Source organism: Oculina patagonica, chromosome 12 (genome assembly GCF_052425735.1).
Source record: "Oculina patagonica isolate OP01 chromosome 12, crgOcupat, whole genome shotgun sequence".
Lineage (NCBI taxonomy): Eukaryota > Metazoa > Cnidaria > Anthozoa > Scleractinia > Oculinidae > Oculina > Oculina patagonica.
In genome coordinates this window covers 18,921,681-18,947,942 of record NC_135769.1, presented here as the reverse complement: position 1 = coordinate 18,947,942, position 26,262 = coordinate 18,921,681, and the positions used below count along the sequence as shown (strand labels likewise).

At 37.6% G+C, this 26,262-nt stretch overlaps 5 protein-coding genes across 6 annotated transcripts in view; 2 read left to right on the top strand and 3 right to left on the bottom strand.

Annotated features, from left to right (window-relative positions):
• The window catches only part of LOC144632527 (splicing factor 3B subunit 5-like), a 19,379-nt gene extending 1,921 nt beyond the window's left edge, over positions 1 to 17,458 (bottom strand). The window contains exons 1-6 of one of the 2 annotated variants that reach the window (XM_078491195.1): positions 17,411 to 17,458; positions 15,036 to 15,072; positions 13,388 to 13,433; positions 12,594 to 12,717; positions 10,784 to 10,863; positions 8,522 to 8,639 (exon numbers count right to left, since the gene is read on the bottom strand). In XM_078491195.1, the coding sequence (XP_078347321.1) occupies positions 10,816 to 10,863; positions 12,594 to 12,717; positions 13,388 to 13,433; positions 15,036 to 15,072; positions 17,411 to 17,413 (258 nt within the window). In that variant the 5' untranslated portion in view covers positions 17,414 to 17,458 and the 3' untranslated portion in view covers positions 8,522 to 8,639; positions 10,784 to 10,815. Of the gene's footprint in view, positions 1 to 8,521; positions 8,640 to 10,783; positions 10,864 to 12,593; positions 12,718 to 13,387; positions 13,434 to 15,035; positions 15,073 to 17,410 lie in introns of those variants that run through there. The other variant, XM_078491194.1, reaches the window with a different exon arrangement.
• Positions 881 to 4,588, bottom strand: LOC144633170 (uncharacterized). Its single transcript, XM_078491971.1, has 2 exons — positions 4,011 to 4,588; positions 881 to 1,674 (listed from the first exon to the last, which is right to left on the bottom strand). The coding sequence occupies exons 1-2, from the start codon at positions 4,380 to 4,382 to the stop codon at positions 1,345 to 1,347; spliced, it is 702 nt and encodes a 233-aa protein (XP_078348097.1). The 5' UTR covers positions 4,383 to 4,588; the 3' UTR covers positions 881 to 1,344.
• LOC144632525 (anaphase-promoting complex subunit 10-like) lies at positions 17,417 to 19,474 on the top strand. Its single transcript, XM_078491191.1, has one exon. It carries the CDS (start codon positions 17,436 to 17,438, stop codon positions 18,084 to 18,086), a length of 651 nt encoding a protein of 216 aa, XP_078347317.1. The 5' UTR covers positions 17,417 to 17,435; the 3' UTR covers positions 18,087 to 19,474.
• Positions 19,475 to 19,532: 58 nt separating this feature from the next.
• Positions 19,533 to 22,020, bottom strand: LOC144632495 (endonuclease V-like). The gene is made up of 5 exons (XM_078491165.1): positions 21,924 to 22,020; positions 21,662 to 21,774; positions 20,997 to 21,068; positions 20,542 to 20,670; positions 19,533 to 19,952 (listed from the first exon to the last, which is right to left on the bottom strand). Exons 1-5 carry the CDS (start codon positions 21,973 to 21,975, stop codon positions 19,773 to 19,775), a joined length of 546 nt encoding a protein of 181 aa, XP_078347291.1. The 5' UTR covers positions 21,976 to 22,020; the 3' UTR covers positions 19,533 to 19,772.
• Positions 22,021 to 24,162: 2,142 nt separating this feature from the next.
• On the top strand, positions 24,163 to 26,218 carry LOC144632500 (dynein axonemal light chain 4-like). Its single transcript, XM_078491171.1, has 3 exons — positions 24,163 to 24,359; positions 24,456 to 24,539; positions 25,544 to 26,218. The coding sequence occupies exons 1-3, from the start codon at positions 24,276 to 24,278 to the stop codon at positions 25,706 to 25,708; spliced, it is 333 nt and encodes a 110-aa protein (XP_078347297.1). The 5' UTR covers positions 24,163 to 24,275; the 3' UTR covers positions 25,709 to 26,218.
• Positions 26,219 to 26,262: the final 44 nt, after the last annotated feature.

The window sequence follows — 26,262 nt, the reverse complement described above, 5'->3', positions numbered from 1 at the left end:
AAACAGGGAGAGCGATGCAAGACAGGATAAAAGAACACGACAGAGACATAAGGCTTGCTCATACACAAAACTCCGCAGTTTCGGAGGACGCAAACGAAACGGGGCATATTCCTTTATGGAATCAAGTCAAGTTTATCGATCGTGACCCTCACCGATACACACGCAGGGTCAAAGAGGCTATCCAAATAAGACTTCATTCCAAATAAGACTTCATAACATCAATAGAGATAGCGGAAATGAAATTCCTGAAGCATGGATACCTACGATCAGAAAGCATAACAGTCGTTCAACTACAAAGCGGACCTATGAGGGAACACCATCTGTTAGTCGGAATAATAATGAGGATCGAAATGCACCAATCACAGCGAACCAACGTGCATAAACAGCGACGCGTAAACAATCGACCTCATCGCCTGATGAAGACTAGCAGTATTGCAGTCGAAACGTCGCGATCAACATCTCGTCGCGATCAACATCTCAAAGCGATTCTATCGTGAGACAAACGAATAAACGTTCATTACCTATCTTACACCACGATGAACAATATTCACATCTTTAATGACAGGAAAAGTTATATCTTTTCAATTCTGTAAGAGTTATAACTGAATATAAGCCCATTGGCTTATATTTGGGAGAGCTTATTATCGGAAGGGTTTTTGCGTCAGAAATTTGGGAGTTTATTTTCCGAGACGGGGGGGGGGGGGGGGTCTTTATTTCGGAATTTAACGGTAGATTTTCCGGCATGAGAATCATGTACCAAATGGTAATGTAAGCCGTGATTTTCAACGAGGGGACTTATCAGGGCGTAGAGAGCACGCATTTTCCTCGCGCGCTACATTTACTTATCTTAATCATCAAACTGACACACAGAAAATAAAACTCGTAACATTTCCCTTTAATTCAGTTATTTTGTTTCATTTATTTACATGCATGGACCTGTCTGTCTAAAACTGTCGCATTATGCTATTTAAAATCTACAGAACCCATTTTTTTAAAAGTTCTCCTCGAAAGGAAACACACACCCGCACAACAACTGATTTAAGTACATAAAACGAAACAGTGCTGTTCAGTTATCGGTAAAAAGTACGTCACGTTCCTTATAAATAAAATGCCCATTCGTATTATTTATATTACTTTTTTAACACGGCCAAAGAAGCTCATTTCTGACAATAACTTAAAACCTGTGAGGATGGCAAAGGCCTTCATTTTGAATCCCGAAAAGAAAGATGACCTAACTTCCCCTTCATGGAAAAAGACAACATTCATAATTTAGACACTTGAATTCTTGTTTCACTTTAACAAAACAAATAACTATTCTTTTATTATTAGTCCATAAATTAATTACTATCTTGAAAATCCTCGAACTGGCGGATCTTCAGCAGTGCCTGTACGGTTTTTAAGATCCACAAATGTCGATGCTGAAATTGACTTCTGTTTGAGCTTGTATCTGTCGACCCAGGGAGAGGGAGAGCCATTTCTCAACGAGTACACCACCCTCCTCGAGTCTGTTTTTGTGTTTAGCCGTGGTGACAGTCGGGGCTCGGATTCACTCGGCAATGTGATCGGCTCGGATCGTAAACTGCTGTTCCTTGAAGTCGCGGTGCGAGAGAGCACTGCCCCGTCTTGACAAGGTGGACAGTTTGGATTGGGAACGAGCTCTTCAAGTGTAGTTTCCTTAAAAAATAGGAAAAAAACGTAAGTGTTAAGTGACGTTTTACAAAAAGAATGACTACTTCACTACTGGGATTATCTTTTGAATGCCCAGAATATTACAGGCTGCCGGAAAATCGCAAAGAGGTTAAGCATGACGTTATACGGCTAACGGCAAACGCGAGCTTGCCTTTCATTTTGTTACCATTTTATCGAATTCTTAATTAATCCCTCATAAAAATGGAGAAAAAATCCCACATTCACGACAAACAAAAACTACTCATTTCCGCGTATGAAACGCCAAACTGCAGACGGCAGAAGTATAATTCTTGCCGTTCGCGGGAAAAATAAACACGCCATGCTTACTTTCTGTAATATTATTTTTAACGAAGTTTGTTTAGTTTGCGCATGATTTTTAGACACTCTAAAACTCAATAAATAATTATGGCTTCTTTTTGAGAATAAAGTACTCGACAATTCGCATTAGGAAGTGATAATGACTAGCAAAAGCGTGCACAGAAATAACTGCGATTGTGAACAACTTCGAAGACCTCAGAAAACTCATTTTATTGTGAACGCTTGCATCTGACAAGACTTCACCTTTACTCAGCGGTGGAACCTGCCAGCGACACCATGCTACACAGCTCGACATACAATTAGAACAGTAAAGTCAGTCAGTTGCTCAGTTAGTCGGACACGGTGCTTTTTGCTGATCAGAAAGAAAATTGTCCTCAGTTCCGGAATAGCTCACTTTTTCTCGATTAAATCTTTAAATTTAGTTCTCTTCACTATCAAGCTACAAAAACTCAGTAGGTCTCAGTAGACTGTGGGTCTCAACCCAATCAATTTGAACTGTTTAGTTTCCCAGTCCTAGTCTTTGTGTAAACTGACATGGGATTAAAACGATGATGTTGTTTCGATCTTAAGATGTTTGGCGACTATTTTACTTCCCGTTCTTAAAAAAAAAACCAGAACCCCGATAAAACAATATCAATGATATTTCTTTTTTTCAACCTTCTAGGCGAAGGCAATAGTGAAGGTTTTCGAATTTTTTGCACCCTGCGTGGAGTTAAGAAAGGCTCTGCTAGCAAGATAGTTTTCTTTCCTATCATGATAAAATTACTTTCGACTAACCAACAACAAAAAAATATATTACTATCATAAGAAAGCCTGCAATGATAATTGCGACGAAGATCTAATAACTGTCGCCACGTAGTAATCAATATATGATCTCTTAATATACAGATCGTGCTAAAATTATTAAAATTTTTGCCTTTTTCTTCATAAAAACAATGAAAAAACTGTCTGGTAAGTTATATACATGTAAAAATGTTCTGTCGCAGTTTGAAGGCATATCAAAGAGAAAGAAAATAATTTTCAGATATTGATTGCTTCCTACTATATCAGCGGCATATAACGGAGGATATGAGTTGCCTTCAGACATCAATTTAGAATTCTCTGTTATTTTTAAGAATAAAATCGACTTTCTTTTCTACAAAAACTGAAGTCGCCAGGAATCTAAAGGGTGCTACGTCAAGTACGAAAAAAAGGCCGACTACGCTGTAGCTAGATTTTCGGGAAAATACAAATTCTACGGAAGATTTGGTGAACGAATCTGTTCTTCGAAAGATTTAATTTTCCCCATAACGTCTCGTAAAAGTAAAAGCGCCTTCTAGCAATATAAACAAGAAAGACTTTGATCCCTACAAAAAGCTCACGACATCTTAGTTATTCCAGTATTTTCACTACGACCATAACGTTTTCCTTTTCGGATCGAATGTTAGTGTAGGTTGCTTTGAAGAATGATTTTCAATGCAAGGCCAACGCGCTCACATACATTGCATAAGAGTGTGGATACTATGTAAACCATTTTACAAGCTGGTGCTATTTAACCCTTATAAACTGAAGTAGTGTCAGTAATTCTTATTCAAACCTCAAAAACGTATTTATATAACGCAGAATATACCGCATTTCTATAAAATTCGATCAAAGCTAAAGGCTATGTTGCATTAGGCAAAATGCCTTTCAGATTAAATCATGCGTACTTAAGCGTAAGAAAAGCTTTAGTAGTCGTTTTGAAAGATCCAAAATGATTATTCGAAAGGCTCAACGGGATAACTCAAAAAATTCTGTATTCAACTCAGTCAGGAAAAACTATGCTAAAATAAGCCTGCTCTTCCGTGAGCAGCGAAACACAATTTTTAAAGGTCGTCTGTAATATTTCCGAATGGGTTGCCCCCGCTGATAACACACTGTGTCGCATGGCAACTTCGATTGTGGAGACTAAACGTTTTAATCATCTTATTAAGTATCCCCTTCTATTAACGTTATATCAGAAAGATAAAAAAGCCCGAACTTACTTGTCCTTCTTTATAAGCACTCGGTAAACCAGTAGTTGTTGATCTGACCCTGGAAGGGAAGAACCCATTGAAGATGCGTCTGGGTTTGTGCATGGGTTGAATTTCTTGGAACGATTTCAGCGTGTTAAAATCGATGATTTTCGGGCAGCTAAATTGTCTTCTGTTCTTGCAATTCTTTCGTTCGTCTGCTAGAATTCTCAATTCAGTTCGTTCGCCATTTTTTGTTTGTCTGCCGTCGAGAAGGACTCCAGACTTTGTTGGCTTGTTAAACACGCTTGAAGACGCCGGGCAAAACCCTCTCTTGTCCCCAACAAAAATCTTGTCTTCAAGGCTCGGAAAAACGATAATTTTCATGGATGTGACCGGATCCATGACAGGAATACACTAATCTCGAAAGTTTCCGTGAAAATTTCTTTTGCCTGGAAACAAGGGCTCCCACATTGCACAACAACAAGAACGTCTCGTTAGGAAGTGAAGCGATTATGAGCTTCAAATCAGCCACTTGGCATAATCTCTGTTATGCAAAAGACTCATTCAAGAAGGATTTGGACAAGTTGGCTGTCTGTCGATAATGAGAAAGCTAGTAGCCAATTAAAAGCCAACAAGATTATTCCCTTGTGGACTAAATTGTTATGTAAAGGCTCGGCGTTGGGTTTATTAACTGCACGAAACAAAAAATTCATGTCATTAGGCGAGCCAAAAAAAAGCCTTTTCAACCGTGCAATAATCAATTATCGGCACGTTCTTTTTTTCGCCTACAGCTAAAAACCTTCTTCTATGGAAAGTTGATATCAGTTATCCCGAACCGTAAACGATCGCTTTTTGAGTTCGAGCTCAAGACAAATAACTGACATTCACCGGTATACGCGAATAAACAGTAAGAGAATGATATCTAAATGATTCCACTTCGCTTTTGTTGGCGAGGATTAGTGAATTAGATAATCATTAAAATTTATGCAGACAGTTTTCTTTGCCCTCGCCGACTTTTGTTTCTTTAAGTAGTTTGTTTTTCTGAAATGGACCTGATCGTTCTAAAATGATTTCTTTTTAAAGGACGAAAAAACATTTAAAGGGCTTCTTTTAGAAAAGATCTAGATGTTTCGTATTTCAACTAAAAGGGCTCGCTCCTCACAATTTTGCTTGTAACTTTTCAAGCTAATTTCACGTTCTTCATACAGTAAACAAAACCAGCACCTTGTTAAGAGGGGTTTAATTTGCAAATAATGGGGCTTATTCATCACACATGATATTGCAATGTCCACCCTGTCATACAAACTAAAGTTGCCGAAAAAAATTACTTTGTATTGTTCCTTTTTCGGTTGTCGCTTTTATTGTTTAGGAACAGCTCGAAGCAAAATGAAAATCTAAGCTTATTTATAACTCTTTCACGACCTTTCTGACTTCTTTCAAAGAAAGGTTGAAGTATAGACAGTTGATGTTTATGGAGCGTAAAAATAGTTGCAGAAGTCGACTTCCAGTATTTAATAACTTTCGCTATGCGGGAACGGGAAAATTATTTTAAGTTTTAGTCGGCTGCACATAACCAAAAGCCGAAAAGACAAAAAGTCGGACAGTTTCAGCCAGTTATTAAAATTTATGTTACTTCAGTGTTAATTAAATTCTAAAAATAAAATTGTTTTCATGATCGTGAGCTCATTAGATTTTTTATCAATTTTTATGACAGGCCCAATAAAATAACGAAAAAAAAACGCTATTAATTTTCAGGAAATATTGGAGAAAAAAGTTTGAAAATGAAGAAGTAGGGCTCAAGACATTCTAATAAATGACGAGCTACGATATTTTCTAAAGGGAAATGATTTAACAAAACAGCCCATTGTCATATTGCCGAAATTCAAACTAATGCGTTGGATTACGATTTTATTTCGTGTCCACATGTGCAGTTAAGTCAATCACAAAATCTTTGCCAAAAAACGTGCCTAACTTCTTACATAACCCACCAAACAATTTTTAAGTGAAAACCAAATGATTGATTAACACCATACAATTAACGCCGATCTTTAAGATGCCAGTTATTAGTTCGACAACAAAAGCATAAGCTTAGCTTTTTGGTACAGAGGGCTAAACTAAACAGAGACAAATCAGTGGACACTAGGCACACAGCACAGAAATGACACGTTTAATACTCGTATAAGCAATTTGAGCTTTATAAAATGAGAAGCGGCACGATCATCTACTGTAATGAAGTTCAGCTAATTGGTACTGAGAACTAATTACATCCCAAGTGACCCAGGGGCATACAATTGAGTTGGGCGAGATCACTAACGGGTAGACTGTTCACAGCCCTCTATTTTTTCGTGTTTTCTCGATCGATGAGCGCGCGGTGAGAACAGCGTGAGAACTGGCCGCCAGCGCAAAATGGAAGAAGCAAGGGTCGCTTCCCGCCCCCTCCCCCTACGCACTCGCGCTTCGCGCTCGCTTAGTTTGCTTTTTTGCGTTGAAAAATCGAGAGGCTGTGGACAGTCTAACTAACGGGCAAAGGCAAATCAGTAATGTTTCTACCGATTTCTCCTTTCCGTGCCGGCGACCATTCCGGTTTTCACTCGCCAATTATATGCTCTCCCTCTCGAGTACCATACCGTGATTGCGACGTTATCCCATACTTCATATTACTCTTTCCATTGTTCGTTTCTTTACAATTGAAGTTACAGTAAAAACCCGCGTATAAGAACCTAGGTTATTTCAAGTTAGCCTAAACAGGTTCTTATATAAATGGTATTTAGTGTAAAATTAGGCTAACTAGGTTCTTAACTTTTGTTCAAGAAATAATAATAAAATAATTATATTGAAGGAGGACAAGTTTTATGTAACTATGCTGTAACCATAATGTGTAGAGACTGTGTTATAGATATATTTTTGAGAAGATAATTTTTTTCTTTTTTGAAAATAAGAACCTGTTTTAGAATTTTAGCCTAAAATGGTTCTTATGTGAAGGGTGCTTAAAAATGAAATTTTAGCCTAACAGGTTCTTAAATGTTAGGTTCTTATACGCGGGTTTTTACTGTATTGGAAGTAGCGTATTACGTTCTTCGTACATATTCCATCTCAAGGTTTATTATTACCTTTAAGGGTATGGGAGGCGCGGTAGCCTAATGATTAGTGCGCTGGACTCCGGATCGAGCGCTCCCGGCGAGCGGTACGGGCGACTCGACCGCGGTCAAACAACAGAAATATGCAAAAAAAAAGGAAAGTACTGCAAAGATAAGGTTTTAATTTTCACAGTTCAAATGTTCCGCATCTGAACCATAAGGGTTTACTAAGTTTTTTGGAGCTTTACTAAAAAAGTTCTACGTGTTTGAAAATAGCGATATGCGGACTTGTCGATGCCATTTGTCAAAGCACTTTGGTTCAGATGCGGAACATTTAAAAAGTAAAAACACTCGTTTACCTGAGGAAATGGGAATATGTTTACACTCAGCAACTATTTTGTCTATCCTTGTTCATACTAACACTTCAATATGAACAAAAAACGCCAAAATGGAAATAAAAGCTGCCTGAGACGTTTGACCGCGGTGAAACCGGCGACTAGCATCCCATCCAGAGCTATTAGGCTTTAGGGTGTTTTTCTCGGTTAAAAAGTAATTTTGTACGACGCAAAAAGGAAGACATTATATATCTTTACATAGCTCCTTTAAATATCTGTTTCGTAATTCCTGAAAAAACAACAACAACAAGAAAACATAACAGAGACCCAACAATACAAATGCATAAGGAAATTTCTACTTTATTGCGACAATGGTTTCTTATATAAACATGCGTGAAGGTCACAGAACATGACAGTACAAAAACTAATATCAAAGTTAACCTTTTTTACATCAAACTTTTTTTTAGCACACACAAAATGTAAAAGTGTACAGGATCGTACAACCGTGCATATTTCATGCCGCGTCTAAATGTTTTCTGAAAAATGTTGACAAAGAATACACTGTGACTTACTGGCAGTGTCGTTTGCCAGTTTGAAATATTTAAATAAATTAAAAACGGATGTTGAATTTTTCTCGATTCTTCAGGGTCTTGAAGTTAAATGTGATTAGGAAACTTAATCATGTTTCGCTTGGAGACTCATAAACACGGCGTTGGTGAGACGTCGGACAAATAAAACAAAATAGCGTAAAAATTGCAATATTTATAACATCTAGCAAAGTGTCATTACAACAAAGTCCCTATCAGCTGTTACACTGTGAGAAAGAACTTAGGAAGTAAGAAGATAAAAAAGCGTTCTCTGGTAAAATATTTTAAAAAATTATGAGCTTTCGACAGCCAGACTGCTGTCTTCGACGGATAAAAATGAAGTGATAAAATGGACCTAAAAATTGAATATGACTAGCGAATCGCATAATTTTTAGGTCCATTTTATCACTTCATTTTTATCCGTCGAAGACAGCAGTCTGGCTGTCGAAAGCTCATAATTTTTTAAAATATTTTACCAGAGAACGCTTTTTTATCTTCTTACAATGAATCCTGGTATCGGATCCTCAATATTTTTAACTTAGGAAGTATTTGTATATACAACGGTATCCATGGTTACGTTTACAGAATCTTGGTGCAACAATAAATTATCATTGTTAACTCTTGTAAGGGACATCAGTGAAGAGAGGAGGGAAAAGCGATCTAAAAAAAAACAAGACAAAGATATAATTAGAAACACAAGCCAGGCACAAGATCTAATAACGAAAGCGCGATAAGATTTCACGCGGAAACAACAGACCATGACATTCATCCAGATTATGTAGAAATTTTAGAAAGAAATGTCAACAATAGGCAACAACGCCTATTCTTAGAAGCGCTACATTCTATCCAGGACATTAACTGTGTGAATGAGCATGTGCATTTCCCACAAGTTTATTTAACATTGGGAATATCCTTAGAGACCGGCGATGTATAAAAAACTTATTATGCAAATACTGAACCAATGTTAACTCTGATGAAGGTAGCAGAGAGTTACCGAAAATTCAGTTTTATACGTTTTTACCAACATTTTTAGATCAGATACAAACCAAAATTTTTATTATATAATTAGGGGATAGAAATTATTGATCAGTCAGAAATACTTAACGTACTGCTATGAGCCAAGATGATCAAGCTGTCATTGCGGTTATATTAAATTGTGCTGTTATGTGCATAGCCATTTTTTTACATACATCTTTTGACGTCGCCTTTCAACCTGCTGTTTGAAATGAGCCAATCAAAACCGATGTATACCAGTGTTGGTTTCATGCAAATGAGCCCGAAAGTTCAGAAGGTCATGCTAGTGAGCTGTGATTTACGGATTTCGATCCGTCTTGTTTGTTTAGCACGTCAAAAGATGGATGTCGATGGATAGCCATTATGCACATTTCACTAAAAGCGGGTGTAAGACAACTTGAGTGTTGCAAGCAAACCCGGCATAGCAAATCGAACCCAATCGAACTAAATTTCAATCGAACTCAATCGAACCCAATCGAACTCAATTCATGGATTGAGTTCGATTGAGTTCGGCAATCGAACCAAATCGAACTCACCGAAAAGGAAAATATTCAATCGAACTCAATCGAACGTTCGATTTTCGAACTCTTGATTTTTGTAAAACCGGCATTGAAAATCTATAACCAGATCTTAGAAGATCGAGTTACTTCAGCCCGGAGTTTAGCACGTGGATTGTAAGCTTCAAATGCGTAGTAAAAGGCTACCAGGAATGTCGCTTTGACGTCAAGGATGGCGAAGATTTCAATGTTTTAAAAAAATCGCATGATACTTGAAATTTTGCATTGACTGAAAAACTCGAAAAAAAAAATCCGGGTTCCAGATGGGATTTGAACCCACGACCCTCCGTGATCTATTTTAAAAAATCGGCGAAAAAGGCCGTGCATTCCGAATTGCAAACGAGCGCGGACAATTAGGTCACCTTCAACTTGAACTAGTTTCTTCCCTGTGGCAAGTAACACTCGGAATTGTCAATTTGCAATTGTAAGTTAGCTTAAAAAGGAAATGGTGCAATAATTCTTGAATACGTACGCTGGAATAACGATATTTTTGTCTTGTTCGGTTCTGTTCTCTTAACTGCGGGCAGGGGTTTCTGTTATTAGCTGTTATCGAATAAACTGTAAAAAAGCGCAAGAAAAACCTGCTTTCGACGGGATTGCTTTGTATGTATAGGTTTCCAAGAGCCAATCGAACGCAATCCATTTAATTGTGTTCGAATTAGTTCGGTTACCGAACTCAATCGAACCCAATCTGATTGATTGGGTTCGATTGAGTTCGATTTGTTCGGAAATCGAACTCACTGAAAGTCCGATGTTCGATTTCGTTCGATTGCCGAACTCAATCGAACTCAATCCATGGATTAAGTTCGATTGAGTTCGATTAGCTATGCCGGGAAGCAAACCAATGACAAAATCAATAACAAAACAACATATGTGGTTCTCGCCCCAAGTGGAAATAAAGCATTTGACATTTTAGTTAATTGCCAATCATTTTTCATTACTTTTAAGTTGATTTGTAAAATTCTTTAACAATTCGAAAGAAATGGATCCGACGAAAAGGCACTATTCAGGTCACATGAATGCACTGTCAATGCCAATACAGAATAGGCATTCCGTAATTTTGATACAGAATGGGACCGATTGATTACATCAATTAACTGTTTAGCTTAAAAACTACAATAAAAACTACATTTTAAACACCCTAAAGTTCAGATCGGCCACTCTATTGAGTTTGTCACTTTGGAAATGAAGTTCAGTGTTGTTTTTGCATCATGCACTGATGGAACTACTTACTTGTTGTGAGTTCATCATACATTACTGTGGTCCTAGTCTTCTGGTTTATGTGGTGGATTCCCACAAGGTTGCACCATTTTCTAAAAAAACAAAACAAAAAAATTCGATGTTACTTACTGTATTATTTTATACTATATATTCATTATAAGTGGTTTACAGCCGGAAAAAAACCATTTAATAGGTGCAAAAGGTACCTTATTCTCACTAAATTTTGCGAGTACTTAATTTCGCGAAAAATCAAGAGCCATATTTCGCAAGTACTTAATTTCGAGATTTTGAGAGGAAGGTGCTGTGCAATTGGAGTGTATTAACTTTCGCGATTTTTACCTATTCTTCAATATGGAGCTTTGACCTCGAAACTGTAACAACATAATTAATATGAAGGTCATCGTAAAAACAGCAAACAAAACAATATACACATAAAAAACATGAGGCATTCAACAGTCTAAATCCCTAATAGGTTCATTTACGACTGCAAGAGCGAGATTTTGAGGAACTTGGCGGCAGAGAACAGTTGGAACAGTGCGACTGATAAGGTGGGAGATAACTAATGGACAAAATTAAACAAGAAACTCCTAAACATGAAGCTGAGACATGTTACAATAACTATGATAAAACAAATTGAGTTTCATTATATTTTTATATTATCAGTACGATATTAAATTTTGCGATTTTAAACTTCGCGTGTTCTATATTTCGCGAGTATTAAATTTCGCGATTTTTTCAAAATCGCGAAAATCGCGAAATTTAGTACTCGCGAAATTAAGTGAGAATAAGGTAACTTACAAATTTTAGTCCATTTGTCATTAATGTACAAAATTGACTTCTTTTGTGTATGTTCTTGGTATTAATTTATTCAGTGCCTGTATTTTTTTTTGTCTCCTTGACTGTATGCAAAAGCCAACAAACATGTACAGTAATACAGTAATTAGTCTTGACAACATCCAATGATAAAAATTACTAAAACTCACAGAAAAGTGTTTTTCTTTTTGGTTCGGCAAAAATTATATGATCATGAACTAACCAAACATAACTACAGGGTTGGAAATTAGCGCTCGCCCACTCGCCCAGGCGAGTGTGAAAACAGTCGGGCGAGTACAAATCACGGATCACTCGCCCGGTTTGGCGAGTATGATTTTCAATAAATTATTCAAAATAAGAGTTACCTTTTACTTTCCACTTTAAAATAATCTATTCTATCTACAAGCCGATAGCTTTTCAACATTTTGAAATCTCCAACAAGGCAGACAAGGTTGTGTTTGCGTTCGTAAACAGACAAAAATGGCTTCCGTTTGGTGATTTTTACATGATGGACTTGCTTATAGAAAGTAATACCTCTGGTCATAAATAAACTGACTCGTCCACCGAGCCGCGAAACAAGGCAAAATGGCTATTTTCCCGCCTTTTTTTCTGTACAGTTTCAACAAAAACTACAGGAATTTAGGAATACGTATCAAATAAAACTGCATTTTAACTTTTGAAGTAAGTGTGCTTTTGTTTTTGTCGTGGAGTAAGGTCTATCTTTGTCGATTTTTCGTTAAAGAAATAAATTTCAGTCTGTATCGCGATCGACCACCACGGTAGCAAAGCGTGATAAAACATGATTAAAAATTTAAGTTGTACATTTTATAAGTGGGCGGAGGGGGACTAAATTTTCACTTTAGGACCCTGGGCGAGTGAAAACTGATCTGGGCGAGTGCAATTTGAAGGTCACTCGCCCAGATGGCGAGTGCTCCGAAATTTTAGTTTCCAACCCTGTAACTAACATAGACAATCCAAAAAAAAAAATACCAGACAGACAGTGTGTTACCTCTAAAAGGTTGAATTTTGTTCTGGCTCTTGTTTCATTCTCCACTAGAGCAAAGTAATCCAACAGGTTATAATGTCCAATGTAAGAAGCTGAACTGTCTCTGTGCTGATTTACAAGCCACTCACTGAAAACAAACACACATGAAAATGAATTTTGGCATGACATGGAGAAATCAATTTGGTTTGATTTTGTAGAATGTAATGTTTAACAAATGAAAGGAGCATAAAATGAGTACACTTGTAAATGGCTTCTGGTAAATTGTTTTGGTCACCTGAGGAAAATGCTGGGGCTAGCTTGAAACCCAAATAGACTAGCAGTACTCGACCTTCAACCATAGACCAAAGCAGTTGTAATGCTTACTTAAAGATGATTAAGGGCAAAAAACTTTACTCTCAAACTCTATCATTGAAGATAGTTTATCAGGACGAAATTTGTTGCTCGTGCCAACACTTTTCTCTAGTCCAATTCACCCTATTATGCTCGTTTAGGATGCTTGGAAAGACTTTTTCCATTTTATCATTAAAAACATCTTGTAGACTGAAAGGTGATGGCATCACACAAGAGGTAGAAGGACCATGCTCCCTCAGGCCAAATTTGGTTGGTTTGGGGGTCAATGGGTTAAGGTAGAGATAGAAAGTTTTCCTTCCATAAAGCAAGACAATATTTCCTGCATTAATTAGAGTTTTAAGTAGAAAACCAGCACAGTACAGGAACAGTGAATAATGATTTTTACCTATTTTCCTTTCAATATTCACATGTGGAAGTTAGCCGATAAATGAAAATAAAATACTTACAATTTTGTGGTGTCTGAATGGCCAGTTCCAACATACTTTGATTGTACTGAAAAATAAGGAAAGTTATGTCAGCTAGAATGGATATAGCGAGTTTCGCCCATAACGAGTTTCGCCCACATCGTTTTGCCCAGAATGAGATTGGTTTCGTCCAGAAGTAAAACGTCTAGAATCTAACTCAATGAAACGTCAACCTAAACGTGCGTATCAGAATGAAAGTTTTGAAAAAAAGTGACTTGACCTGAGACCATGAAATGTTGAAACGAACAAGTTATCACTTTCACTGTTGAAACGACGGCAAGTCACATGTATCACTTTCACGGACAATGAAGCGGGGATTGATACAGTAATTTGAGCACAAAATACTGCAGAGAGGTTTAAATGTTTATCGAAAAAGCATGGCTATGATTTTGTTTTTATCTGCAGCACTTATTTTCTCGAGAAGGTCACGTTTGTTTTGAGTTGAAGCGAATTAAAGGTTGTTGAAAACACTTGCGCATTGAACACATCATTGTTGCAAATCTTTTGTACACGAAAGATAAGTTTCACACGACAAATTATGAATACAGATTCGCGAATACTAAAAAAAAGAAATCAAGAGTTTTTAAAGATTGTATTTCTGACATAGGTAATAGCAACATATATTTTGAAATGATATTAAAACAAGTCTAGATAGTTCATACTCGTTCTGGGCGAAACTCGTTATGGGCGAAACCCGTGGCTCCTGCTAGAATCATGCACAAAATTCTCAAGGTCACTTCCAAAGATTTGTAAAAGTGTTCTGATTGGTCTACAGTCAACTCTCTCTAAAATTGACGCCGTCCGGATCAGCTCCAACTGTCCGTCTTAGAGAGGTGTTCATCTTATAGGGAGTTTAGTTACAGTAAAATGACTGAAAAACGGCAGGGGCCGGACCAACAGCAGGTGTCTTTCTTAAAGAGGTGTTCCTCTTATGGAGGTCTCCACTAAGAGAGACTTGACTGTATGTAAATTGCTGGGTTCTTTTTTATCAATATTTGTTTGTTTGTTTGTTTAGGAAAGATTGTGCGATGAACCAAAAGAACATCTGTGCAGGAGGCTGCCTTTAACAGTTCATGATACTACCGTAATGATTCGATTTAGCGCCCGGGGCGCTTATTTACTTTTGGCACCTCAAGGGAGGGCGCTTATTCGAGACAGGGCGCTTATTCGGGACAGGGCGCTTATTTAATTTTTCGAAAAACAACCAAATGTTCAAAACAAAACTTAAAATAAATATTAGCAAATTGTCGAAAGTTAAGCTACTTTTGAAAGAATTGTTCATTTTAGCAGTAAATATATACATGTACGGTACGGTAAATGTTCATGCGTTTATCTATTTGACGTCGATGACTTCAGTAGGGGCATTTATCCGCAATAGATGGCGCTTATTAGAATAAGGGCACCTATAAGAATGGGGGCGCTTATAAGAATGGGGGCGCTTATTGGAATAGGGGCGCTTATTTACAAAAACACATTCGAAGGGGGGCGCTTATTCGGAAGGGGCGCTTATTGGAAGGAGGGCGCTAAATCGAATCATTACGGTACTCATACAACATTTATTAGTGTTGCTGTCCTTCCATAACCTCCCTTACACTGTACTTGATGAGAATCAAGGATGCTTGATACTTACAATGTTCAAGTTGACTGTGAATGTTGTATCTGTCAGTCTAAAAAGGAAAAAAATCCAAGAAATGATGTCAAATATATTTGGGCAAAATAACAGACAGCAACTTGCACAATTTTACTGTGTTTTTGATGAAGTGTGCTAAAAACTGAAAATGCAACAGACAATTTACAACTTTTAGTTACACACATATCCATCAATTTTGACAGGTAAAAATATTTTACCAGGTATCTAAGTTATACACTTTCCAACTTCTTCTGAGTCAAAGACATGAGATTTTTATCCTGGGAGTATCAGGGGTTTTTGAAGACAAACCATACATACATATACATACATACATAAAGTAAATGAAGAAGCGTTCTCAAGTTGAATACTCAGAAAAAAGATTTTCCGAGTTCCCCCAACGGGAGTCGAACCCATGACCTTCCAGAATACCGGTTGGACGCTCTAACCACTGAGCTATGGGAGACTCGTGGTGAGCGAGGTCATATACTAGGGCATTTCACTTTACATATACATACATACATTAACTTTATTTTTTCTCGGATTTACAGACCATATCCGAAGATGTCTGAAGATTTCCAACGACATTCTGAAGATTGCCATAGTCTATGAATATTTACATTTGTATGGGACCCAGTCTCAAGGTTTTGTCAACACAACCTTGCTTCAAGTACTTTTCTTTTTTAAAAGCTTAGATACCATTTGCCATTTTTACCTCAGAGATACCAACTTAAAGTGCCCAAATCAATTTCATGTCATAGTACCTCTTTCAAGTACCCAGAAGGCTCAGAGGAAAACTAATAAAATTCCCGGCATAGTCAATAGAACCCAATCGAACTCAATCGAACTCAATTCATGGATTTAGTTTGATTGAGTTCGGCAATCGAACAAAATCGAACTCACCGAAAAGAAAAAAAATCAATCGAACCCAATCGAATGTTCGATTTTCGAACTCGTTATTTGTGTTATACAGGCATTGAAAATCCATAACCAGATCTTGGAAGCTCGAGTTACTTCAGCCCGGAGTGTAGCGCACGTGTTTTTTGTATTAAAACAAAGAAATGCCGCAGAAATGGCTTCAGATGCGCTGTGGATTGTAAACTTGAAATGTGTAGTAAAGGATACAAGGAATACCGCTTTGACGTAAAGGATGGCGAAGTTTTCACGGATTGAAAGAAAGTAGGCAAGAAAGGCCGTGCATACCGAATTGTAAACGAGCGTGGACAATTACATGTAGGTCACCTTTGCGAGGTAAGACAACTCTTGACACTCAAGAAATAAATGTACACGAACATCTGATCATTTACTTTGATTTTGACCTGAGGAGAAAACTAATTTTACTGTTGCATTAACTGTTTATCCTTTCTATCATGGCAGTAATTAAGATGCTCCCATACATCCAATATACTGACCCTCGTTCACCTCTTACTCTCTTGGTCACTCTTTTTGTCCAAGATGAATTTGAGAGAATCATGTATATCGTTAGTAAGATATTTTCATAATCATCCATCTACTGTATGCTGTTGCCTGTGTCGAAGTTAGTAATTTACCTGTATTTTTGCATAAAAGTAACCCTTCAAGTTGTCTTGCCGCAATTGTAAGTTAGCTATAAAGGAAAGGGTACATCAATTTCGGAAGGGGGGGGAAAATACGCCCGCGGGAATAATGATAGCTTTATTCTGTTCTGTTCTCCTTGGACAGATTATAAATGGGGTTTCTGCACGAGAAAAATCTGCTTTGATGGGCTTGCTTTGTATTGGTTTACCAGAGCCAATCGAACGCAATCCATTTAATTGTGTTCGATTAAGTTCGGTTTCCGAAGTCAATCGAACACAATCAGATGGATTGCGTTCGATTGAGTTCGATTTGTTTGATTGAATTCGATTTGTTCGGAAATCGAACTCACTGAAAGTCTGGTGTTTTGTTCGATTGCCGAACTCAATCGAACTCAATCCACGATTGAGTTCGATTGTGTTCGATTTCCGAACGTTCGATTGACTATGCCGGGAAAATTGGAGCTATTTCTGAACTACTGTGAATTTATTGGGTGTTTGATTTGATTTGATCCTGCTAATAATGGGAAAAATTACAACTCAGCCATGATTACAAACTGTAGGTGGAAAGACAGGGAAAGGTTGTGTTTTCAGTGTCTTAACTTTACCGTTTTGTACTACTGCCTGGAAATAATGCACTGTCACTCATTGATTTTAACTTCATGCGCACCAAACTGAATAGTAGAAGTGATATCTTGCTTTTCTTTTGGTGTTGTTAATAAATCCTAACTTCCCCAAGCTTTACCATAAACTAAGTCTATTTTAAAAGAATAAAGAAAAGCTTAAATCACACAAATTACTGAGATACAAACGGTTCAAACTCACCATTTTCGTTGCTTTCAAAACCAATATGGCGCCGCTGTCACGTGGCTGTATGTTATGTACGACGGTAATTGCAGCGGTTGTTCACTTTGACGCATACTCATTACGCGCCAAATTCAAAATGGCGGCTCGAACGGAAGAGTTCTTCGATGCCGAACAACAAATTGATAGCATTAGCGGCGAGAAATACCGAGAAATTGGCGATCAAGCAGTCTGGTCTTTATCCTCTTGTAAACCCGGCTTCGGGGTAGAACAGTTGCGTGATGGAAACTTAGAAACGTACTGGCAATCCGATGGACCGCAGCCTCATTTGATCAGCATTCAATTCAGGCGAAAAACGGCCATTCAGAACATTTGCCTGTACGCTGATTACAAGGCGGACGAGAGCTACACGCCAAGTAAAATATCTGTTCGTGCCGGGAATCATTTTCACGACTTGCATCAAATAGAACTGATAGAGCTGGAAGAACCCAGTGGATGGTTGACTGTGTCACTGTCAGATGGAGACAAACCGTTGAGAACTTACATGTTACAAATCGCGGTTTTGGCCAATCATCAGAATGGAAGAGACACCCATATGAGGCAGATCAAGATTCACGCGCCTTTAACAGACACTGGAACGAACAAAATGCCGACGTTCACTTCTGTGGAGTGTGCTATGTATAGCACAATCAAGTAAAGGTGTTTACTATAGGTTAATTCCTGACTCAGACATCGATTGAACTTGAAGTTTGGCCATGGTATGGGCCTGAAAACTACAGACAACTTGTGCTACTATTAATTGGACAGGACTACACAATCCATTACTCCACAAAGCATTCTGACAGATGTGAATAAGGTAGACCAAGCTGGCCCACCCCATTTACAAGTGGAACTCGGGTTCAACTTTACTGGATAAGTGAACATCAAAAACAGCATCATGTGAAAAGTATATTTTTTATCTGTGTTCGAAACCAATGGTGCTAATTCAACAGATGTCTGGAATTTATAGTAATAAAGATCTGGCAACAAAACTTTGTCACCCACTCTCGCACATTATACAGGGTCTTAGCTTCAGGATGATAAATTATATGATGCAGGAAATGCCCACTTGGGTTTCAGCACAATAGTGGTGAACACATATGGTACAACTTTGCATGGTTCAACACGAAGAACAATATTTAGGCAGACAGACAATGTTCACGCAAAAGGTTTACAGGCGCGTAGGAGGGGGGGGGGGGGGTTTGAAGGGTTCGAACCCCCTTTGGAGGTCAATAATGGAGGACTGAAAAACAAACTGTTGATTTTCAGCTTTTAGCAAATAGTGGATGAGTGTTGAAGCTTTTAAACTACCCTGCAAGAAAACGCTAAAAGTATCGAGAAAGTATTAAATTGTTAGGATGATGGGTACAAGTGAAATTTGAGAACCTTACATGAAGTATAAAGTTTAAAAAATGGCGTCTAAACGATCAGCCGGAATATCAGCTTCTATTTTAAGTTACTTTCCAAAAGTAAGTGATTTGGGATTTGATAAATGAAGTAAAAATAGACGAAAGGTGGGGAATACAATTTCGGGGGACCCATGTGATACGTGTGTTTAGTGCATATTCACGCTTTGATGCTGCTTTTAGTACATTGACAGTGGAGCTGGGGGGTCAGGGGGCTTAAGCTTTTATCCTGAGAAGCCTTTGCAGCACACGTCAAGCTTTTGTTAAACGTTTAGTGTACTAAGCCGGTATGTATGTATGAATGTCTCAATTTAACAAAATGCCGGAAATATTATTGTTATCACTAAAAAATTATTATTTTACACTCCATCGAATTTGAAACATTGGCGTGCAAAATGCTGAAAATAGCATTTCCGGGCCTCTAGATTTCAAAAGATTCTGGGGGGACATGCCCCTAGACCCCCCTAGAGGGTTGCGCCCTTTTCGCTCGTATTTAACAACCCCCCTTAAAAAAAATTTACTGTCAATACGAACACCCTTCCAAAAACCTCAGCTACGCGCCTGGTTTATCATTATGTCTTCCTTTATTACATTAAAACGGTATACATCATATTTTTTTACTGAAACATGATAAAAAATTTAATAAAATTCTTCATATAAAGTAGTTGTTATTTATAATAAGAACAGTGTGAAACGGATATGAAACCACTTGAGCATAGTAAATTTTCTATAAAAAAATAAGAAACATCAACAAAGAGCTTTTGATTTGCTCATTAAAATACTTTTCCAAGTACAATAACATTTTTTTAGTCCATGAAAAGTTCACCCTGCTAGCAAAGTTCCTTTGATCTTTCTTGGAAAGAGGAAGGCAATTTTTTCTGATTTTTATACATTTTGAAGTATCAGTTAATTGAAAGAAGGGTCAAAATCAACATTCTCTAACTTAGTTTAAGATCAGTAAATGTCTGACAAGTGTCATCTACAAGATTTTCTTGAGTTTTTTCATTGTCTTTTTCTGCTGTTGAGGCATTTTCTTCATTATTTTGTGTCCTACAGGAACAGTTTCTTAATTCTTCAGTATAATGCTGTCTGAGATACTCTCTAGATCTGATGTCTGCCTGCAAACAATAAAAACAATAAATACAGCAAAATGAAATTTAATTAACAACACAGAATGAGAACTTCGCAGTTATATGTCAACTACAGAAGGTGAAAAAAAATCTACTTCATATATTCATCATCTTAAAATCAGGACTTGTTATGACTTCTTTTTTGTCCAATTTTGCAAACTATGGTTATAATGATGATGATTATTATTATTTTTACATGTTTTTTATTTCAGGTAACTACTTTCTTGGCCTCAGTGTTTACACTGAGCAAGTGTTTTACTACATACGGGGTATTTAAGAGTCACTATGGGTACCTATGCATGTACAGTCTTCATTTTCCCTTACTTTCTTTCCACAAAAACCAAAGAATCAATTGAAATAAAAGTTCTGTATTATAGCAATTTAAAAATGAACTCCTCTAAATACTGTTTCAGAATAACAGCATTTTTTGGCAGTGAGCTAAAGAATTTGCTGAAAATCTGCAAAGGTTAAAAAAAGTTACCATGAAACAAGAAAAGACAATAATGTAGAGCAGACACTGGGAAAAGAAACGGAGAACATGCAGAGCAATGAATTTTTTAATCATTTTGTTTCTTACTTGTCTGATGGGTTCTGGTATTCTGTACTGGCAGCAGGCATGTGTCAGACTCACTGCTGTTTCCAGTCCTATCTTATGGCCTACTGATACATAGATAGGGTTACAAGCTTGTTGGGTACTTCTTAATGCCTAAAAAGTTGATAAAAAACAAGCAAACAAACAAACAATGATTCAATGCAAAATGCTGAGGGATTTCATATTACAGGCAGCTGACCAAGACTGTTCAATCCACTAGTGGGTCATCTTAATGCAGCATGCAACTACATGACCAGGAATATTGCATTGAATTCTCCCTTCTCCCAGCATTCTGTCAGATTTCTCCTACAATTCACTGACACCCAGCATGACACTTGGGTGGCAAGAGGCACTGGCCAAGGTCATGGCACAAGGGCAGTTAAAACCTAATGCATTATCTGATCCAGAATGTTTGTTAATTTAAAATGATTCATACCTACCTTGCCCCAGGTTGTGCCAGAAGAGCCCAACAGTGGAAAACAGTCTCCGCTGGTTTTCAAAAGGTTTTTGATCTGTTAAGAGAGGAACCAATATCATCATCACAAAATGTTTTTATTCTTTTTAAAAATAGTAAGACTTTAAAAGGTTGAGTTCTGTTAGACCCAACTGCAGTCTTAACCACAACTGGTTTTGGTCAATTTTGGAAGTGACGGTTAAATCATAATTCTGTGTGCAACTGGAATCAGCTAGTTTCAGTTGGTTGGATTGGTTGAGTTTTTTTGTGTCCAATTATAAATTATTATAAGTTACTTGCAATAGTCTGATTAGCCAGGGGGGGGGGGGGGTACTCCCATAAATTTCGGATAGGGGTGTGCCGCCAAGGTTCTTAAACTCTGACCCTATTTAAGGATAAAGAAAGCGTAAAAATTGATACCCTTTTAAAGCCCAAAACCGAAAAATGACACCCTATTCAAGGGGAGGAGAAGCGTTCCGTGATGAACCAAATAACGGCTAACCGCGCCCGGCAAGACAAATCTTTATAAAATCGCTTTAATACTAATACCTGAACAGAAAATTCAGTTTTAAGATACCCTTTTTCGTTTAGCTGGGCGTTTATTTTAGCGAATAGAATTTAGGTACCTAAATACCTGATCAGCATGTTTACCTGATCAGCATGTTTGGAGTCTCGCTCTATTCCATCCACATGAAACAGGGTCTTAGCCACACCCACCGTAGGAATATCAGTCAGAACTCCAAGGTGACAAGCAATACCAAAACCTGCAAAAAATTATTCAAGTTATTTTTTAAAGAAATTTACTGAATAAATAGCACAGTGATACAATTCCTTTCTCTAAATTCCTAGTCAGTCTGATTAAATTACGATAAATATTAGAATTATAAACATAAAAAAGACAAGAAAAAGCTACCTCTTGGGTGCAACATTCCATTTCCATCAACAAGAATGACCTTAAACAACATTGAAATAATAAATTATTAATAAAACGAATTTGGTGCTAAATTTCTTTAGAAAGATCAATAATAATAATGAATTAATTAATCTTAAATTATTGACAAAAATGTTAATTTAATAGTCTGTGACACAAGCATCTCATTCGTTTTTTGGAGTCTTGTGTTTGTGCTCAACATATACTCAGTTCCTTGCACATCACAATCTGTTGAAGTGTTGTCACTTATATTTTATGGAGTGTTCCCTATGCACTTCCCACATCTAATTTTTTTTTTGTTCTTTATCTCTCCTTTCATCTCACTAGGGTAGTTCTTTCTCCCCCTTCATACAACCTCTCTGCCAGTTCTGACTGGTGGTGCTGGTTCCTCACCAAATCAACATATATCCCCTGACCGCCTGGGGGGGGGGGGGGGTGGTAGCACATGGGGAAAAAAATATCAACCCTCCAAAATCCCTAGGGCTACAAACCCCCAAATCTATAATGTCCCCAAAACCTCCTACCCTACAGGGGAAAAGATAAAAAATTTGTATTCACAATTACTGGTTTTCCCCCCAAAATCCTACTCACCCCCAAAAGTTTCACACCCTGATTCACTCCAAAACCTTCTTCTCCCCTCACTAGCCCCCCGCCCCTCGGTCCATTATCACTAAACATAGCCATTCTCCCACACAAGGTCAGGGTATACAGTGTACAGATGCAAGTAAATCACTGAGAAACCCCGGGGCGGATACAGGGGGTGGATAGGGTGGATATCCACCCCTCATTTTTCATCAAATTCACTTTGGCCCTTGGTCGCCATCCACCCCCCCCCCCCCTTTTGAATCCTATCCGCCCCTGTACCCTACCTCAATTCTGGGAAGTCACACTACCAAGCAACACATCATGATCTCATCTCCTTTGGGAGATGTCACTCCACCATCAATCTTACTGAGGGTCCTCCTCTCTCCCCAACACAGTCCTCGCTCACAATTTCTTCTTACTCATTTGTTCCCTAAAAATTGTATGTACAAATTAAGTTTCCTGCAGATCATTTCTCCACCCTTTCATCGAAGCTAAAATCATCCATTCTCCTTATAATATTGTTAGTTTTGAATATTTTGTTGTACGTCAAGACAGTGTATATGAACCTGTCAGTGAGTAAAGGGAAAAAACTCTGTAGGTGCCACATTTCTGAACACCCAAAAGAGATGTTAAGGATGTGTACTATTAGGGCACATATAGCATCTGTGATTGGCTGTTATGCTCACTAGACCAATCATAACAACAATCCAGTTTCCTTGCAAGCTTGTTAAATCAATCAATCAATCAATCAATCAATCAATCAATCAATCAATCAATCAATCAATCAATCAATCAATCAATCAATCAACCAATCAATTAATCAATCAATCAATCAATCAATCATCAATCAATCAATCAATCAATCATTCAATCAATCAATCAAGAGAGCTGTTTTTACAGCTTTGTACTTGTGCTTGAGACCCCAAATGCGAACCCGTTCACAGTCTATTGACCAAATCAAGACACGAATAAGATCTCAGCTTTGAAGAGAATGTCATCAGTGTGGAAAGTTTTTCTTTTTATCTTAAATCTCAGATGCTTCTCCTGTTGGCAGATTGAGAAACTGATTTTTTGCCCAAAGAGTCACATCTTTTAGCTCAGGCAAGAAAATGTCCCCATGTGACAATTTTCTTTAACCTCTGCTTCATAGTGTGGGCTTTAGAATGTCATTGGTTTGATGGTTTGTTGTCAGGCGGTGTTTGAAGCAGTAATTTTTACTGGAGATCGTCTCAGTACCGAAACAAGATCAAGACCCGGTACTATTCGATTTGCCTACACTATAAAACTTTTATTATTATTTTTTGTTAAATTAAAATTTTAGAGCCAGAATACTCCCTTACATTTTCCATGTTTCGCCGATGTCATTTTCCACGGGCAGCTCAGTCACATCATTTATGGCCGCCATTTTGATTTTTGTTTCCTTCAACCAGGATTTGTAACCGATACAGTTTCACCAGTATCATTGCAATCAAAAAATCATGCGAGAAAAAAAAACCCCTCTTTTAGCAAAATAACAGACAAAGAAAACAGATTGCAAGATTTTATAGAGACTTGTATCAGAAATCAGCTGAAAATTTCGCGCGAAATCCAATCTTCGCGTGATCGCGCGCGAGACTAACAACCGAAAACGAGGCTCTTATTTCCATGGAAACGAATACCATAAAGATAGATCGGCGCCATCTTTGTATGTTTTGAAGTAAAAGCGCAGATATTTTTTGCATTTTTGCCGTTTATTAAAGGGTTTATATCATGGCAGAAAATCCAGAAGGAGGTGCAGCACAGGAAAGTGGAGGATACGATTACAAAAGGCTTCACAGCTACCCTCTGATACGTGTAAGCTGTTGCGAGTGTCAGTTGCAAAAAAATGAAATTTATAATTCCGAATATTGCAATCTTTTTTAATGTTTTCCCTGGATATTTAAACTGCAGTACTCGGACATGAATGATGAAATGCGAACTGAAGCGATGGAGCTCTGTGTAACAGCTTGTGAAAAGTTTTCAGCAAATAACGAGGTTTGTTTACTAATGAAATAGTGCAAAATATAATTTATTGTTCGGTCTGATCTGATCTGCAAGTGTTGCAGGTTGGTTTTGTGCAGATAGTTCACCATCCAAGGAAAAGACTTTAACAAGCTCGTGGTAATGATGACGACGATAATAAGGGTGATGGTTAACTTTATGATCCAATTACCCTCCCCCCAGCCCTCTCCTCCAGACTCCAAAAAATATCCCTTTCTATAAAAAAAAAGATTGATCCCCAAATAATGCAAAATACCTCCAAAAGCCATTTTCATCACACACACTAAAAAAATTTCTCTCCTAAACTCCAGTATCACATTTTGCTAGGGCACAATTCTTAAAAAAAAGGATGGTTGCTGTTGAAGAGTGTAAAAAAAATGATGTAATCACTCAAAGGGTTTCTGATTTCATTACCTGACATTATTATATACAGCACATGTACATACCACCATACAGACCCATTGACACATCCTTTACAGAACATCAACAATACTGTGAGCTGATGCTTGCAGGGCCAGGTGGGGTTGAAACACTGTCATCAGGGAACTCTGACTTTATGGTTTGTCATTACTCATGACCACTGAATTCATGCCTTTCTCATTCTTCAAGACATTTTCACAATCTTACAATAAAATGGTCTTCAATTATTGTGGTTTTCAGTGAAATACGAACTCTAATATTCAAAATCCAACTAACGATTGCGTTTTTCACTGCCGTCAATCATAATTATGGCGACAGCCAACGAACCATGAAAAACTGAAACAAACAAAATGGATCGAAATCTATCAATCACAACTGATGGACGTGACCTTTTGACCTGGTTGAAGTGAGCTCCTGTTTCCCGAGAGGTCCGCTAAGATGATTGACGGCAGCAAAAAGCGTAAACCGTTGATTGAGGGTTGAATTTCAGAGTTGGCATTTCACTGAAAACCGCATTAAGGTGTTATGATACAGGTGTCATGACTTCACTTGACGTTTGTTATCTTGCTGGTTTTCAGGCTGCTGCGAAGATGATAAAAGAAAGTCTGGATAAGAAATTTGGCTCATCATGGCATGCAGTAGTGGGTGAAGGATTTGGTTTTGAGCTCACACATGAAGTCAAGAATCTTCTTTATATGTATTTTGGAGGGACTGTTGCAGTCTGTGTATGGAAATGCTCTTGAAAAGGCCATTATAATATAAACATTCATCTTTTGTTGATCGAACCAGACTTAGATGTACATAAAAACATTACATATTTTAAAAGCAATACATGTAGTGACATCTCTAATTTGTCCTACCAACCACCCCCAGGACAAATTTACTGGCAGGAGAAATCCCATGAAAATGAGATTACCGGTAGTTATTTTCATTTGCAAGTCTTCAAATCTTTATTAGAAAAGATTTGTCTTGACAATGCTATTGTATTATTTGTTAAATTTTCTTTTTCACCTGTCAGCCCTGAATAGCTTCACTGGTAGTTTGTTATTTATTGGAAAGCTTGATTCTTCATCAGTGTTTTGGCATGAATGTGGCATGAAGGTCTTCTTTGTAATCTTGGTCACTTTCTGCTCCAGCCCAATTTGTGTTGTGATTTTGTTTTCAAGTTGTATACAATGTACCATAATAATAAATTAATTTTTACAAACCACAAGCAAAATAACTGATTTCTAATAAAAAAGTTTATTTGCAAGTCTTTCTGTCTGGTATGATTTTATACATGTAGGGTGTGCATTGT

Bases quoted from the DNA above. Each gene is read 5' to 3' on its own strand.
- LOC144633170 (XM_078491971.1), bottom strand. From the start codon at position 4,382: ATGGATCCGGTCACATCCATGAAAATTATCGTTTTTCCGAGCCTTGAA. The intron at 1,675-4,010 runs GTAAGTTCGGGC...CTATTTTTTAAG, and splicing joins GTGCTTATAAAGAAGGACAA to GAAACTACACTTGAAGAGCT.
- LOC144632525 (XM_078491191.1), top strand. From the start codon at position 17,436: ATGGCGCCGCTGTCACGTGGCTGTATGTTATGTACGACGGTAATTGCA.
- LOC144632495 (XM_078491165.1), bottom strand. From the start codon at position 21,975: ATGTTGTTTAAGGTCATTCTTGTTGATGGAAATGGAATGTTGCACCCA. The intron at 21,069-21,661 runs GTAAACATGCTG...CTCTCTTAACAG, and splicing joins ACTCCAAACATGCTGATCAG to ATCAAAAACCTTTTGAAAAC. The intron at 20,671-20,996 runs GTAGGTATGAAT...TCAACTTTTTAG, and splicing joins CTGGCACAACCTGGGGCAAG to GCATTAAGAAGTACCCAACA.
- LOC144632500 (XM_078491171.1), top strand. From the start codon at position 24,276: ATGGCAGAAAATCCAGAAGGAGGTGCAGCACAGGAAAGTGGAGGATAC. The intron at 24,360-24,455 runs GTAAGCTGTTGC...TTTAAACTGCAG, and splicing joins ACAGCTACCCTCTGATACGT to TACTCGGACATGAATGATGA. The intron at 24,540-25,543 runs GTTTGTTTACTA...GCTGGTTTTCAG, and splicing joins AGTTTTCAGCAAATAACGAG to GCTGCTGCGAAGATGATAAA.